This window comes from Carlito syrichta, unplaced genomic scaffold (genome assembly GCF_000164805.1).
Source record: "Carlito syrichta isolate Samal-C Ts95f unplaced genomic scaffold, Tarsius_syrichta-2.0.1 Scaffold311810, whole genome shotgun sequence".
NCBI classification, from domain to species: Eukaryota; Metazoa; Chordata; class Mammalia; order Primates; family Tarsiidae; genus Carlito; species Carlito syrichta.
This window is the reverse complement of record NW_007255906.1, coordinates 47892-63030: the sequence shown is the minus strand read 5'-3', so window position 1 is coordinate 63030 and position 15139 is coordinate 47892. Positions and strand designations below refer to the sequence as shown.

The 15139-nt window shown below is 39.4% G+C and overlaps 1 protein-coding gene across 3 annotated transcripts in view; it reads right to left on the bottom strand.

The window, feature by feature from the left end:
- SPECC1L (sperm antigen with calponin homology and coiled-coil domains 1 like) overlaps positions 1-15139 on the bottom strand; it is a 128805-nt gene that overhangs the window by 100716 nt on the left and 12950 nt on the right. For 2 of the 3 annotated variants that reach the window (XM_008069096.2, XM_021718089.1), the window contains exons 2-4: positions 13658-13811; positions 7237-8867; positions 5405-5612 (exon numbers count right to left, since the gene is read on the bottom strand). In XM_008069096.2, the coding sequence (XP_008067287.1) occupies positions 5405-5612; positions 7237-8867; positions 13658-13811 (1993 nt within the window). The remainder of the gene's footprint in view (positions 1-5404; positions 5613-7236; positions 8868-13657; positions 13812-15139) is intronic. The other variant, XM_008069097.2, reaches the window with a different exon arrangement.

Genomic DNA, 15139 nt, shown 5'->3' with positions numbered 1-15139 from the left:
AAGTTGCCCGAGCTAGTCTCGAACCCCTGGGCTTGGCTAATCCTCTAGCCTCCACCTCATAAAGTGCTGGGATTACAGGCAAGAGCCACCATCCTTGGCCTCTGCTGTTTCTCTTTTATGCTCGTTTACAATATTTAAATGTCCAGTAAATCCTCCTTGGTCTTTCTTATTCATAAAGACAAGAATAGTCTTTGCATGTTGCTCAAAAACCGAGGGAGTCACTATTCTATCCATGGGCCTCTCAATATAACAACTGAATATAGCCTCCACTGATGACACATGCCTATGAGGTGTTCTCTCTGGATGTACAAATGGGGAATGGGTAGCTCCAACTGAGGAGATGGGTGGTGGATCCGTTTCACTGCATGGTCTAAACTGCCTTTACCTTTGTGTGGTTTTCTCTTCAAGACCATATGGCAGCCTGAAGTTACTTTAGGCATTGGGTTCACTTCCCTTTCTGATACCAATGTCATACTAGCAGCCTCTGGCACCATATTCTCTTGTCTTTAATTTAAAGAAGAGTTTGAGGCCGGGTGTGATGGCTCAAGCCTGTAATCCCAGCACTTTGGGAGGCTGAGGTCAGAGGACTGCCTGAGTTCAGGGGTTTGAGACCAGCCGGAGCAATATGGCAAGACCGTGTCTCTACAATAAATCAAAAAATTAGCTGGGCATAGCAGCACATGCCTACAGTTCTAGCTACTTGGAAGGCTGAGGTGGAAGGGTCCCCGGAGCCCAGCAGCTCGAGGCTGTGGTAGCCGTGATCATGCCACCACACTCCAGTATGGGTGACAGAATGAGACTCCAACTCAAAAAAAAAAAAAGAAAAGAAGAAGAACAAGAGTTTGAACTCAGCAGCAGGCTGGGGCAAATACCAGAGCCAGCATCCTACAGAGAAGAGGATGGGTACAGGGTTCTGGTAATCCTTTAGCACTATGGTCTGCTCCTGCTACTCTTCCCAGTCACTACTATCCCTGAGCAGGAGATTTAGTCCTCTTGTCCCTAATGTTTTGCTGGGAAAGTATTACTCAGAATTTCAGTGTTCTCCTATAACTGTGAGTTTTTCTATTCTGTTTGATTTCTCCATATCACCAATCCCACAAATTATTCAAAACTGATGATCTACTCATGGGACCCCCCCTTCTGTTTTCTATGTTGGTTTTAGGTTCAGTGAAATTTTTCTATTTCTTCTGCCATGTCAATAGGACTTTGGGAAGGAAAGCAAGTATACGTGTGATCTCAGGCCATCATCTTGAACCAGAAGTCTTCAGTGAGTTTTTACATCAGATTTTTCAAGTTTAGATGCTAAATCCAAGCACTACTGATAAGCACTGAAGCCAGGTCTAATCACTATGGCACTAATGTGATCTGGAAGCATTCTGGAACTCTAATTACATGTGTTACAGTGCTTGATATTATCCTACAGGTCACTGATGCTCTATTCCTTTTTTTTTTAATTTTTCTTCCTCCCTGTTTCTCATATAAATGTCTACTGACTTATCTCCAAGTTCACTGACTCTTCTGTATCTCTTCTTTGCTGTTTAAATGATTCAGTAAATTTTTTATATTAGATGTTACATTTTTCAGTTCTAGAATTTCTACTTGATTCTTTTTTATCATTTTTATTTCTCTATTGATAGATTTGCCTTTTGTTCATTCATGACAAGCATATTTCCCCCTACATTTTTTTTTTAATTCTTGAGATGAAATCTTGCTACGTTTTCCAGGCTAGTCTTAAACTCCTAGTCTCAAGCAATCCTCCCACCTCCACCTCCCAAAGTGCCGAGATTACAGGCATGAGCCACCATCACACTTGACCTCTATATCCTTGAGTATAGTTACAACAGCAGCTTTAAAATCCATCCCACTGATTCCAAAGTCAGGATTAACCATCTCGGGTTTAAATGAGGAGTGACTATTAATGGGTATAGAATTTCTTTTGGGGATAATGAGAAAGTTCTAAACTTCATTTGTGATGATAGCTGTTAAAGCATGCTGTAGAAGAAAATCTCAATTTCTCTATTAACAATATTCTTGGTCATCAAGTCTCCTACTCCAAAAACTGACTTAGCATCTACCCCAAATGCTAGAATTCTCAAGGAAAATAAAACTGACCCCTTTAGGACTACAGAGATATAACATCTAAATGTAATGTATAAAGTGTAAAACTTGTTTAGATCCTAGTTCTTATAAACATTATAAATGTATTTTCTCTTCAGAGGATTTATCTAATTCTACTTCTTTAAATGTAAGAGGTTCTAAAGTTTCTAACTAACCTAGAAGTTCAGTTCCTTTCCATTTAGTGTACTGCACTAATACCCATTGCTCTTAAAAACTTTTCAGAAAAATTTTGAGGACAGCTGGGAAAACCTGAATAGGGCTATTAAGTGATACTAAGAAATTATAACTAATTTCACCATATTGTGATTATGAGAATTTTTTATGAGGAGTTGCATGTTGAAATTCTTAGGGGTTAAATGTCATGAGGTCTGAAACTTACCATCAACTAGCTCAGTTAAATACACACACACACACACACACACACACACACACACACACATACACACACACAGAAGGCAAACACTGCAAAATGTTATTAACTGTCAAACACAGGCAGTGGATATTAACTATATTATTTTTTCATTATTTCTGTATATTTGAACTTTTCATTTTGAAAAACTCAGAAGAGAAACTGCATGGCTAAAAATAATTTATTCAGGATGTTCAGCCATTTTCTAGTAATAAAATCTACATTACTATAATGATTTGTAAAATTTCACACTAGCAATACTGATTATTTACATTTTTTAGCTACTGTCCCAATTACCACAAGATGTCACTCTTTCCCATGTTCAAAACAAAAGAGCAATGGGTATTAATACAGTACACTAAATGGAAAGTGAATTGAACTTCTAGATTAATTAGAAATTTTAGGCCAGGCTTGGTGGCTCAGCCTGTAATCCCACGCTTTGGGAGGTTGAGGTGAGTGAATTGCCTGAGCCTGGGAGTTCGAGACCCGCCTGGGCAACTTGGCAAACCTCACCTCCACACTAAATCAAAAAAATCAACCAGGCGTGGTAGCGCGTAACTGTAATTCCGGCTACTCGGAAGGCTGAGGCGGAAGGATCGCTGGAGCCCAGGAGGTCGAGGCTGCAGTGGCTGGGAGTGGCCACTGCACTCCAGTCTGGGCGACAGAGTGAGACTCCGACTCAAAAAAAGAAACTTTGGAACCTCTTACATTTAAAGAAGTAGAATTAGATAAATTCTCTGAAGAGAAAATACAAACTAAATATAAATGTTAAACCGAAAGGTTTTTAAAACTTGAATCAAAAAGCTCATCTCCATGACTGTCTATCATCTCCAAAAGATACAGACCCATAGTCAGCTACTTTAGTATAGAGGCCTCAGAATGATCAAAAAAGCTCTAGGGTCAAAGCTGGGTCAGCTAGCCAGAGCTCAGAACTGCCACAGCCCCATTTATGGAGCTCTGGCAAATGACCCACCTTCCCCTGGCAATGGTTCAAGCCTCCCCACCTATGCATCCATAGTTGATGGGATCTGGCTAAATCTTCTATCTATTTACTAACCAATATTCTACCAAGGAATAATAAACTGGTAGAACCCAAAGGAATAGTATGAATCAGAAGTTTAAAAAGCTATATAACCAATGCATCAAAAAAGATTACCCCCCATTCTCCTTGCCTTTCCCTCTTGAGCAATATAAAAGTGTATTACAACTTGAAATTTGTTAACACTTGAGGATTCTAGATGAAAAATATGCAAAAATAATATACAGAACACCCATACACCCTTTCAGATTTGCCTATTATTAACAGTGTACCCATTTGTAGGTTGGGCATGGTGGCTCATGCCTATAATCCCAGCAATTTGAGAGGCCAAGGCAGGAGGATTGCTTGAGTCCAGGAGTTCGAGACCAGCCTGGGCAACATAGGAAGACCACATCACTTCAAAAAAATTAAAATTAGCCAGGCATGGTATCACACACCTATGGTCCCAGCTACTTAGGAGGTTGAAGATCACCTGAGCCCAGAAGCTTACAGCTGCAGAAAAGTCATGATCATGCCACTGAACTCCAGCCTGGGTGATAGTGAGATCTCAACTCAAAAAACAAAACAAAAAAAACCAGTGTATCCATTTGTTTTATTAACTGTCATCTCTCTGTCTCTGTCTTTATTTATCTATCTCCAATTATTTTTCAGAACCATTTGAGGATATATATCATGGTCCTTTACCACTAAATAATGTATGGTTCCCAAGGACAGGGATATTCTCTTATATCATAAGCACAGTACAGCTATCAACTTCATAAACTTATACACTGATATAATACCCATATCGAATCTACCAAACACATTTCAATTTTGTGATAATGTCCTTAATAACATGTTCCCCCTGCAGTACTGGACCTGTCTAAGCACAGGTGTTACATTCAATCGACATGTCTCCTTAGCCCCCTTTAATCTGGAACATTTCCACAGTCTTGGCCTTTCGTGACAATGGCATTTTTGAGAACTACAGCATCCTCTATGCTTCTACTTTTATAGGAACATTCCTTATTTTTTTGTCTAATGTTTCTTTGTAACTGAAGTTATACCTCACTCAGATCAAGGCTTAGGTGACACTGTGTCCAATATCTGTGTGCCTCTGTCACTCATATGATCACTCAGAGTGTTGCCCAATTTTTTCATTGTGTAATTATGTTGTTGTTTTTTTTCTTTCTCCTCACTAATAAACTAATAAACAGTCTGTGGGAAGACATTTTAAGGTCATGTAAATATCTTGTTCCTCATCATAATTTCCATAAAGAAATATTTTACATCATTTTGCAACTTTTTATAAGTATGAAATAATCAGGAAACAAAAAGTTTTAAAAACTTTTAACATAAGAACAAGCTTAAAACATAGGTTTAAATTCCACCATATTATAAAAATCTTCATAGTAACAAGGAAAATCAGACAAACAAAAATGTGGCTTAGGCTTAAGATTACACAAGATCAATATTTTTCTATTTCAGTATACTGGCAATCACTAGAAGTATTACTTCTAGTATTTAAAAGAAGTAAATATTAAATGGCTTTTATTAACATTTAGAAAATAATAGCCCCATTAGCTTTTCACTTAAATAACTTTAATTAATTAGGCACTACTTTAAAATAATGCTTCTATCTAATAGTTCTTCTATAAGAACAAAACACAGCAGTCTGAAGTCTATCAACTAATGTGTGAACTGAACTTTCACCACATGCATGTTTCTGTAAGCCAGTTGTGCTTTTGCCCTTAGACTACATGCTAGTCAGAATTATTACTATTTACTGCTAAATGCAAACTATTCTCACATGTTTAAAAGGGTAAGAAAAAGGACTGAAAAGTTATTTCATTGCTTACTCTCTAAATCAGAAATAATAAGGTTGTCATGAAGTTTTACAGCTCGATGTTGTTCTACTTCATCTTCAAGTTCAAAGATGGTTTCTTTCATGTCACTTCTTTCTGTCTCTTTTTCTTCCAGTTCTGCTCTTAATTTTTCTAATGTCACATTCAAATCTTCAATTTGTTTCTTAGCTTCTTCTTGGAAGGCTCGGTATTCATCTTCCACCTATATAAAATTGATTATTCAGTTTTAGAAAAGTAAAACTTGTTCTAAGATAACTTCTAGAATTGAGGTACACACAGTTCAAAGTGAGAGGTGCTATGAAGGAAGTCAACCAAACTGTGTAACAGCTGTTTAAAAGAATGAAAAAGCATGCCACGATAATACAAGATTCTATGTAATATGCTTAAGCATGGATTGCTGCTATTTCACTTACTAAAATTATACTGGCCTATCATTGAATTTAGCCAGTTTATTTATAAAAAAAATTTTGGAAATTTCTCCTCTCCAAAGACTGAATTGAAAGCATGTGTATTTGATTAATGAGTAAGATGGTCTCCTAACAAAAATGATGTCTTATTTGTGACAATTTCGCTAACAAATTGAAAATGGAAACATTAAAAAATTCTCAAATAGTATCTTTGCAAAAGTATTAGTTGATAGTAGCCCCTCAACAAACATGTGTCCACAAATAACACACATCTCCTCAACTGCATCTCTTATTTTTTCTGAGTTTCAGTCCTCAAAAAGTATCTCAAAAAGTGATCAGACGGGCTCGGTGGCTCAGCCTGTAATCCTGCACCTTTGGGAGGCTGAGGTGAGTGGATTGCCTGAGCCCACAGGTTTGAGACCCACCTGGGCAGCGAGACCTCATCTCTACAATAAATCAAAAAATCAGCCGGGCGTGGTAGTGCATGCCTGTAATTCTGGCTACTTGGAAGGCTGAGGCGGAAGGATCGCCGGAGCCCAGCAGGTCGAGGCTGCGGTGGCCAGGAGCGGCCACTGCACTCCAGTCTGGGCGACAGAGTGAGATCCAACTCAAAAATAAAAAATAAAAAAATAAAGTAATCACTAAAAAAAAAATCTAAATTATTCAAAATTTGGCCAAAGATATACTAATATTTCTTATTTTAAAAATCATTGATCTAAAATAACAAATACATAAAATGTGAGACAGACTAATTAAAACAACTCATGGAAATAAACACTTTATAGCCACCATGGAGGGTACACAGATCCCTGGCCAGAATGTCAGCGGCTCTGAGCAGCAGTTCCAACTACATCCTCACTATTATGCTGCATGCATGTAAAACAAGGGGCTGGGCCAATGATCTCTAAGGTTTGTGCCAGTAATACACAGACCTCTAAAAAACAGGAGCCTCTATACTCCAAAAATATTTTTAATTCACAACAGAACTCTATTTGAAAAACTACAATTATAGCAGAATAAGAGGGGCCAGACATAGCTAATCCTACAAACTGGAATACTGGCTCTCCATTTATCTTACACCAAAATATAATAGAGATGAGGCCATCAAATTCATGACCCACTCCATGGGGATACCTCAAACTAGGGACAAATTCTGATGTTAATTTCAACTCTAGCCACATCCTCTCACAGACAAGAAAATACTAATGAGATACAAGTGAGTAAATGTGACAATATTATGAGAACACTTTTCACTCTATTCTAATAAAAGAAACCATTCTCAAGCTTTAAAAAATACCAGTTTAAAAACAAACAAACAAAAAGCTAGTAACACACCACGTAAGCGATTCTGGTTCTCAGTGTCATACATGGCAGCTGTCAAATGCTGACCCAGAACATTTTAATCTACTTAAACAGTACCTTAGCAATGGTGTCCTGCAATCGGTTAGCATCATTTCGGGTGTGAGCCAGATCTTCCTGCAGGCTACTAGCCAAAGTCTCTGCTTTTTCTTTGTCTAGCCTGACACTCTCCAGGAGATCCTGAATATCAGATTTGTCTCCAGAGTTATGAATAGAATACAGTTCTGCCACTTTCTGCTTTTCATTCTCCAGCTGGGCCTTCAGGCGATTCATCTCTATCTGGTCACTGGCCACTGTTGCTTTGTACTCCTCTAACGTAGCTGACAAAGCTGCTTTCCCCTTCTGCTCAGACTCAATAATTCGCTCCATATGATGACTGCGTTCTTTGAGTGCCCCTATCATTTCTTGAGCTTCCTTGTTATCTTGTTCTGCCATTTTCAAAGTATTGCTTAAATGCTGCTGGACACCAAGGAGTTGCTCCCGTTCAAAACGGGCATTCTCAGCTAGCTCCATGTAACGTTGCTCTAATTCCATATAGCGTCCACTTTTTACATCTTCATCTATAACATAAGAAATGTGATGTTCTTCTAGAAGAGAGCGGAAGTATTCAATCTGTCGGCTAAAGTGTTCCAACTTATCGCTTTGCTGACATAAAGACTCCATAAGAATAACCTTCTCCTCTCCAAGCCTTTCATTTTCACTATTCAGTTCTTGGGTAATCTGCTGTAAGTCAGCTAGCTCTTGCAGAGTTGCCTGAAGTTCCTCACTCGTACTATGTTGGTTCTCTTCCATCTGGTGTATCCGTTCTGTCAAGCAAGCCACAGACACTTCACTTGCGTTTCCACTGCTCCCCTTCCGGGAGCGTTCGATGCTGGGGATGCCTTCCGACTCCGAAGATGATGGTGCATCCAGTGCATCATCACTTGATGTCAGAGGCTGGTAGACCTCACTGCACTCGCTATCTAGATTGTCCATAGAGTTACTGTGCTGATGGTCCATCAGTGTATTTTCATCCTGACTCAAGAGATCCTCTACTGACCCAGGGGCAGATCCTTCCACTGAAGAAGTCAGAGTTCCTCCTCCATCACTCTGGTTACCAGGGGCAATTTCTGGGCTCAGGGACTGATAACCAAACAGTTTTTCGGAATTGTCTAACCTCTGCTCTAGGGAAAAGCCCAATGCATTCAACCGGTCCTTTAACATTCTGTTTTCATTTTTCAGCTGGTTGAGTTCTTCACGAATGGCAGTATTCTGTTCCTGTAACTGCAATAAAGTGGACTCAACATCAGTCGGCTGGTGAGCAATAATGGTTTCCTTCTCAGATTTTTCATCACCCTCGGAATGATCCTCATTAATGCCAAGCTGAGCACGCATATCTCGGAGTTCATTTCTCAAATGTAAAATTTCCACATCTTTGGTTTTTGCCAGTGTGAGAAGATCCTTCACTTTGGCTTCCAAAGCAGCTTTGTCACTGATTTGATTGTCTGATTTAGACTTGCTCATACGAACATCACATTCCGTAGTAGTGCGACTGCGGGAACGTTTAGCCAGTGCCACATCATTAGCTCCCTGACCTGCAGAAGGCAGTTTTTTGCTCTGGTTTAGTCGGGTACGTTCACGTAATCTTTCTCTAGTAGAACTGGATTCTTTATTACCTGCAGAAGTGCTCCGCTTCGTTGAAGAAGTTGTGCCTACATGTTGAACACAAAAATTTAAGGCAAAAATATTAACAATAAAAGGGCTACAAAGTTCATGTTTGAGATCTAATTAGATGAAGTCTTGGATATACACACTGATTTAGACCTAGAGTAATCTCGCCTTAGAGTGTGTACTTAAAAATTCAGTTTTCTCGACTGGGTGTGGTGGCTCAGCCTGTAATCCCAGCACTTTGGGAGGCTGAGGTGAGAGGATTGCCTGAGCCCAGGGGTTCAAGACCAGCCTGGGCAAATTTGTGAGATCTCGTATCGACAATAAATCACAAAAACTAGCCAGGCATGGTGACATGCATCTGTAGTCCCAGCTACTTGGAAGACTGAAACAGAAGGATCACCTGAGTCCAGCAGATTGAGGCTGTGGTAGCTAGAACGTGCCATTGCACTCCTGCCTGCTTGACAAAGAGTAAGACTCCAGCTCAAAAAGAAAAAAATTCAGTTTTCTCAAAACTAGAAGATCATTCATCTTTTCATTATCAGTGAAAAAGTTGTTAAACTTAATTGTACACTTTAAAAAGATAAATTTTAGCCGGGCTTGGTGGCTCAGCCTGTAATCCCGCGCCTTTGGGAGGCTGAGGTGAGTGGATTGCCTGAGCCCGCGGGTTCGAGACCCGCCTGGGCAACTTGGCGAGACCTCATCTTTACAATAAATCAAAAAATTAGCCAGGCGTGGTAGCATGCGCCTGTAGTTCCAGTTACTTGGAAGGCTGAGGCGGAAGGATCACCAGAGCCCAGCAGGTCGAGGCTGTGATGACCGGGAGCGTGCCACTGCATTCCAGTCTGGGTGACACAGTGAGACTCCAACCCAAAAAAAAAAAGAAAAAAAAAAGATAAATTTTGTGGAATGTGAATTATATCTTAATAAAGCTATTACTTAAATCATACACATTAACACAAACCCAAAACAGAGCTTTAAGCAATTGACCAGAGGTGTAATATTCTAACTCTAAAATTAGCCAGTCAGGTGGCAAATCAACTGTACACAGATGATGAAGGGTGATCACAGGAAGGCAAGAAGGGAAAGGAGGCCTCCAGACAGACCAAAACTCTAAGCTACCTAATAAGAAACACAAAAATTATGACCAAAGTAAATGCAAGTTTTCACAACATAGAATGCCACATAGATAGAAACAATAACAATAATTATAATAACAGCTAATACATACCTAGCACTTACTTGACACACATTAGCACTTCACATACATTAATTTATATAAGTCTCATTAAACACCGAGGAGGTGCTATTATCATGTTGTTCTTACACATGAAGAAACTCAGACACAAAGATGTTAAATAATTTGTCAACATCCCACAGGAGATATATGGATGAACCAAAAATCAAACCCAGGCAGTCTGGCTCTAGAATTTGCAACTTAATCAGTCTGCCATGCTGTCACTCTACATTAAAAAACAATAATGTGGCCAGGTGCAGTGGTTCAAACCTGTAATCCCAGCACTTTGGGAGGCCAAAGCGAGAGGATTGCCTGCGTCCACAGGTTTGAGACCAGCCTGGGCAACTTGGTGAGACCTTGTCTCTACAATAAATTAAAAAATTAGCTGGGCGTGGTGGCACGTGCCTGTAGTTCCAGCTAGTTGGAAGGCTGAGGCAGAAGGATCGCCTGAGCCCAGGTCAAGGTTGCAGTGGTCACAAGCGTGCCACTGCGCTCCATCCTGGGTGACAGAGTGAGATTCCAACTCAAAAACCAAAAAACAATAATGTGCTAATGTTAAATAATGAGATGTATCAATCAAATCTGCTGCATGACACAGCAAGAAGGCAACCATCTGCAAGCAAAAAAAAAGGCCTCAGGAGAAGACAAACTTGCTAACACCTTGACCTTGAACTTCTAGCCTCCAGAATTGTGGGAAAAAAAATTTCTATGGTTTACACCATCCAGTCTGTGGTATTTTATTATGACATCTCTCACAAAATAACAAAGATATACAAAGCCAATACTGGGGCAACTGATCCAGGGAGGTAATAACTAAATCCTGAAGTCAGGTGGCACTGGTCAGCAAGGAACTATATGTGTAAACAGAATCTCTCCCAGTACAATTCTAAAGGCAAAAAATAGGAAGAAATACAAATGACAAAATTATTTAATTTCCTTCTTATCACATAAGCAAGAGTGTTAAATTTGGTGATGACCCCAGGATTGGACTTTGCTCCATCACCAGCCTTGTGGCCTAGTTCCTGGACTGGGCACGGTGGCTCACACCTGTAATCCCAACACTTTGGGAGGCCAAGGCAGAAGGATTGCTTGAACCCAGAAGTTTGAGACCAGCCTAAGCACATAGTGAGACCTCATCTCCACAAAATATTTAAAAATTAGCTGGGTGTGATACGTGCCTGTAGTCCCAACTACTCAGGAGGCTGAGGCGGAAGGACTGCATGAGCCCACAACATCAAGGCCATGGTGAGCCGTGATTGTGCCACTGAACTCCAGCCTGGGGAACAGTGAGTGAGACCCTGACTCAAAAAGGCATCTCCAAAAATATTTACTGAGCAAATAAATGCATGGCCTTGGACAAGATAGATATTTAATCTTCCTCGTCTCTAAAATGAGAATACTAATAATCTTTATGAGGCTATAAAGAGGATAAAATGAAATAATGCCTGTAGAACACAAAGTAAGGACTTAAATAGTCCCTCTTGTTAATCATACCACATCGCTATTACAATTATCAGTGGGGTAAGATCTAGGATGGAAGGAAGAATCTGCAGAAGACCAAAGCAAAAGTGAGGACAGTCAGTAAATCTAGGGTAGGAAAGCCTAAAACAGAAGAGAGGAGTCAAGAGTTTAAGTGATAATGACATAAGAAGATCTGTTAAAATTTTTGTCAATTTGTTTTTATAAGTTTTTTTGCTGTTTTTTTTTTTTTTGTTTTTTTTTTTTGAGATGGAGTCTTACTCTGTCGCCCAAGTTGGTTTGCAGTGGCATGCTCATGGTCACCGCAGCCTCAACCTGCTGGGCTCAGGTGATCCTGCCGCCTCAGCCTTCCAAGTGGCTGGAACCTCAGGCGCGCACTACTATGCTTGGCTTATTTTTTTATTTATTGTAGAGACGAGGTCTCGCCAAGTTGACCAGGTTGGTCTCAAACCCCTGAATTCAGACAATCCTCTCACCTCAGCCTCTCAAAGTGCCGGGATTATAGGCCTGAGCCACCATGTCCAGCCTGCTTTCATAAGTTTTATTGCAAACACTTGATCTTAGGTTTACTGAACGTTTTAATTTTTTTCTATGTGTGCAAAAAGTAAAATATCATAGCATTACTCCTTGAATTGTAGACTGGGTTAATTTATCAACTCAATCTAACTGAAAAACAAACAGCTGCTACTGAATGAGGAAAGATGAGAGAATTAGAATGAATGGATCTGGGCACTAATCAGCAGAGGCTGTTCATTTAAAGACAGGCAACAAGAAACTATATGCCTCCTGATGAATGAATACACCATTACCTATAAAGCAGTCTTTTAAATTTTTATTTTATTTTATTTTAAAGAAAACCTGAATCTGTCCCATCAGGGCTCTAGATCCAATACCAATTACAGTAAATAGACAGGACAAAGGACAAGGGTCAAGACCATCCTAGGAATGTTGTGACATCAAAATCCAGAAAATCTACAGGTCAAATGATCAGTTTCCACAAAAATTAAACTGCAAGAATGGGGCAAACCCATAGATTTAAAAAAGACAATAAAGCCGGGCTTGGTGGCTCAGCCTACGATCCCGCACTTTGGTAGGCTGAGGTGAGTGGATTGCCTGAACCTGAGGGTTCGAGACCCACCTGGGCAATTTGGCGAGACCTCATCTCTACAATAAATCAAAAAATGAGCCAGGCGTGGTAGTGCACGCCTGTAATTCCGGCTACTCGGAAGGCTGAGGCGGAAGGATTGCTGGAGCCCAGCAGGTCGAGGCTGCGGTGGCCAGGAGCGGCCACTACACTCCAGTCTGGGCGACGGAGTGAGACTCCAACTCAAAAAAAAGACAATAATTAGCTGGGTGCAGTGGCTAACATCTGTAATACCAGCACTTTGAGAGACAGAGACGAGAAGATTGCCTGAGCCCACAGGTTTGAGACCAGCTTGGGCAATTTAGAGAGACCTTGTCTCTATAATATATCAAAAAATTAGCTGGGTGTGGTGGTGCACACATGCAGTTCCTGCTTCTTGGAAGGCTGAAGCGGAAGGATTGCCTGAGCCCAGCAAGTCAAGGCTGTGGTGGCCATGAGTGTACCACTGTACTCCAGCCTAGGCAACGAAGTGAGACTCCGATTCAAACAAATAAAAATTTAAAAAAAGACAATTATTATATATGGACCTATGTGAATGAGTCCTGATCCAAACATAAAAACAGACAGTAAAAATAACCAAAAACATATATGAGACTGCTGGAGATTTGAAAACTCATTGAATAATTTATCATTTAAGGAATGATTAATAATCATTTTAAGAACTGATAATGGTATTGTGACATTTTAAAAATAATTCTTATTTTCAAAGATAATAAAATATTTATGAATGAAATTATATGTCTAGAATGTGCTTCAAAATAATGAGGAATAGGTTAGGGTTAGGGTAACAAGGAATTACAACTGGCTATGAGTTGATGATGGTGAGGAGCACATAGGGTTGAAGTAGCGATCCATCTGCTTTTATGTATGCTTGAAATTTTTTATAATAAGATGGAACACCCTAAACACCAACACACTCTGCCTATTCAAACAAAAAAAGCAACTGAAGTCTTAAACTGAATGCCACCTGTTACCTGTGCTGATCTTGGATTTATTCTCCACGGTGGTCATGGCAGGGGCAGATGTTGAAGGTGCTGCAGATGGACAGGTGTTTTTCTTTACTTTAACACCATTAGTCACCGTTACCCCTCCAGCCATTCCAGCTAAAAGGTCATCACTGCTCTTGGTCTAGAAGCAACAGAAAACAAAAACAAATTCACTAGATGAAGCAAGATTAGATAATATATTGAGACTAAACAAAGTTCTTGACTTTTATACTGAATTCAAGAGCTCTACACCAAGACTTTCTTTCTGACAGGTAGTAAGCAGTACATCATACTACATTACAGAAACAAAACTTTATAGGTTTACAGACAATCACACACCACTTCTTTTTAGAATATTAAAACCAGACATGTAACTAAAGATTTTATGGAAGCCTGCTGTGTGCCCACATATGCCAGATTCAGTGAGGGAATGGGGGAAAAGTGAAGTTAATATTCTTGTTACTCTTTCATCTAGGAGGGGCTTATGAGCAGGAATCATCTGAGTGATACCACATGGGCTAGCTCAGGAAAGTCCTATAATGCCACAGAAAGTGCTATCTTGAAATTTCTAGAGAGAAATATTGAGAATCAGGTAACCCTCACAGCTCTCAAGTGATTCAATGATAGAGTCAATTTTTTTTGTTGTTAAGTTTTAAAACAGAGTTTATCAGTGAGAAGAAGAGAGGGAAAAAGAAAGATTCATGGCAGAAAGACCTGCCAGGGGCAAGTTTCTCAAAAAAGAAAAATCGCTGATGCAGTCATATGTGAAAGAAATTATTCTGAAATTTACCTTTCTTACCTTATCTAATTCTCTAGTAGTCAAATTTAAGTAAAAATTGAAGGATAGTTTTAAAAACTAGGTAGTATGTTAAATAATACTAGAGACTTTATAGTTGGAGCAAGGATTACTCTGTCTAAAAGATCACACTACTTGAGAAAAATCATTTGTAATATTCATTTATATTTTATAAAGACAAATTTTTTAGCATGAGCTTGAAAAAAAACACTATGGATAATGGGTTGGCTATAAATTTATTATTTAAGAAAAGCAGAGAAGAAGTTTTACTTCTCCTAGAAATGAAAGTGAACACTGGGTGAAAGGCAGGATTGGCAGTAGTGGGAATCTGCTGGGGGGGGGGCCATACCTCATCAACAAGGGTACCTGCATAATGAATACTTGTATACCTAACCCTAAACTGTACCCCACATCTTTAAAAATAAAAAAAAAATTTAAGAAAAAAAAGACAGTGAACACTGAGGAGTTAAAGATCTGTGGACAAAAACAAACACCAAAAAAAAAAACAAACAACTTTTCTTTTTTTTAGAAAGCAGGATTTATTAAGAGGACAGAAAAGCTCTCACAGGGGAGGGGACCTGAAGGAGTTGTCCCAAAAACTGCTTTTTCACAAAAGAAACAAAAGGTTTTCTTCTTTTAAAGTAAAGGCACAAGTCACACAATTGATTTATATA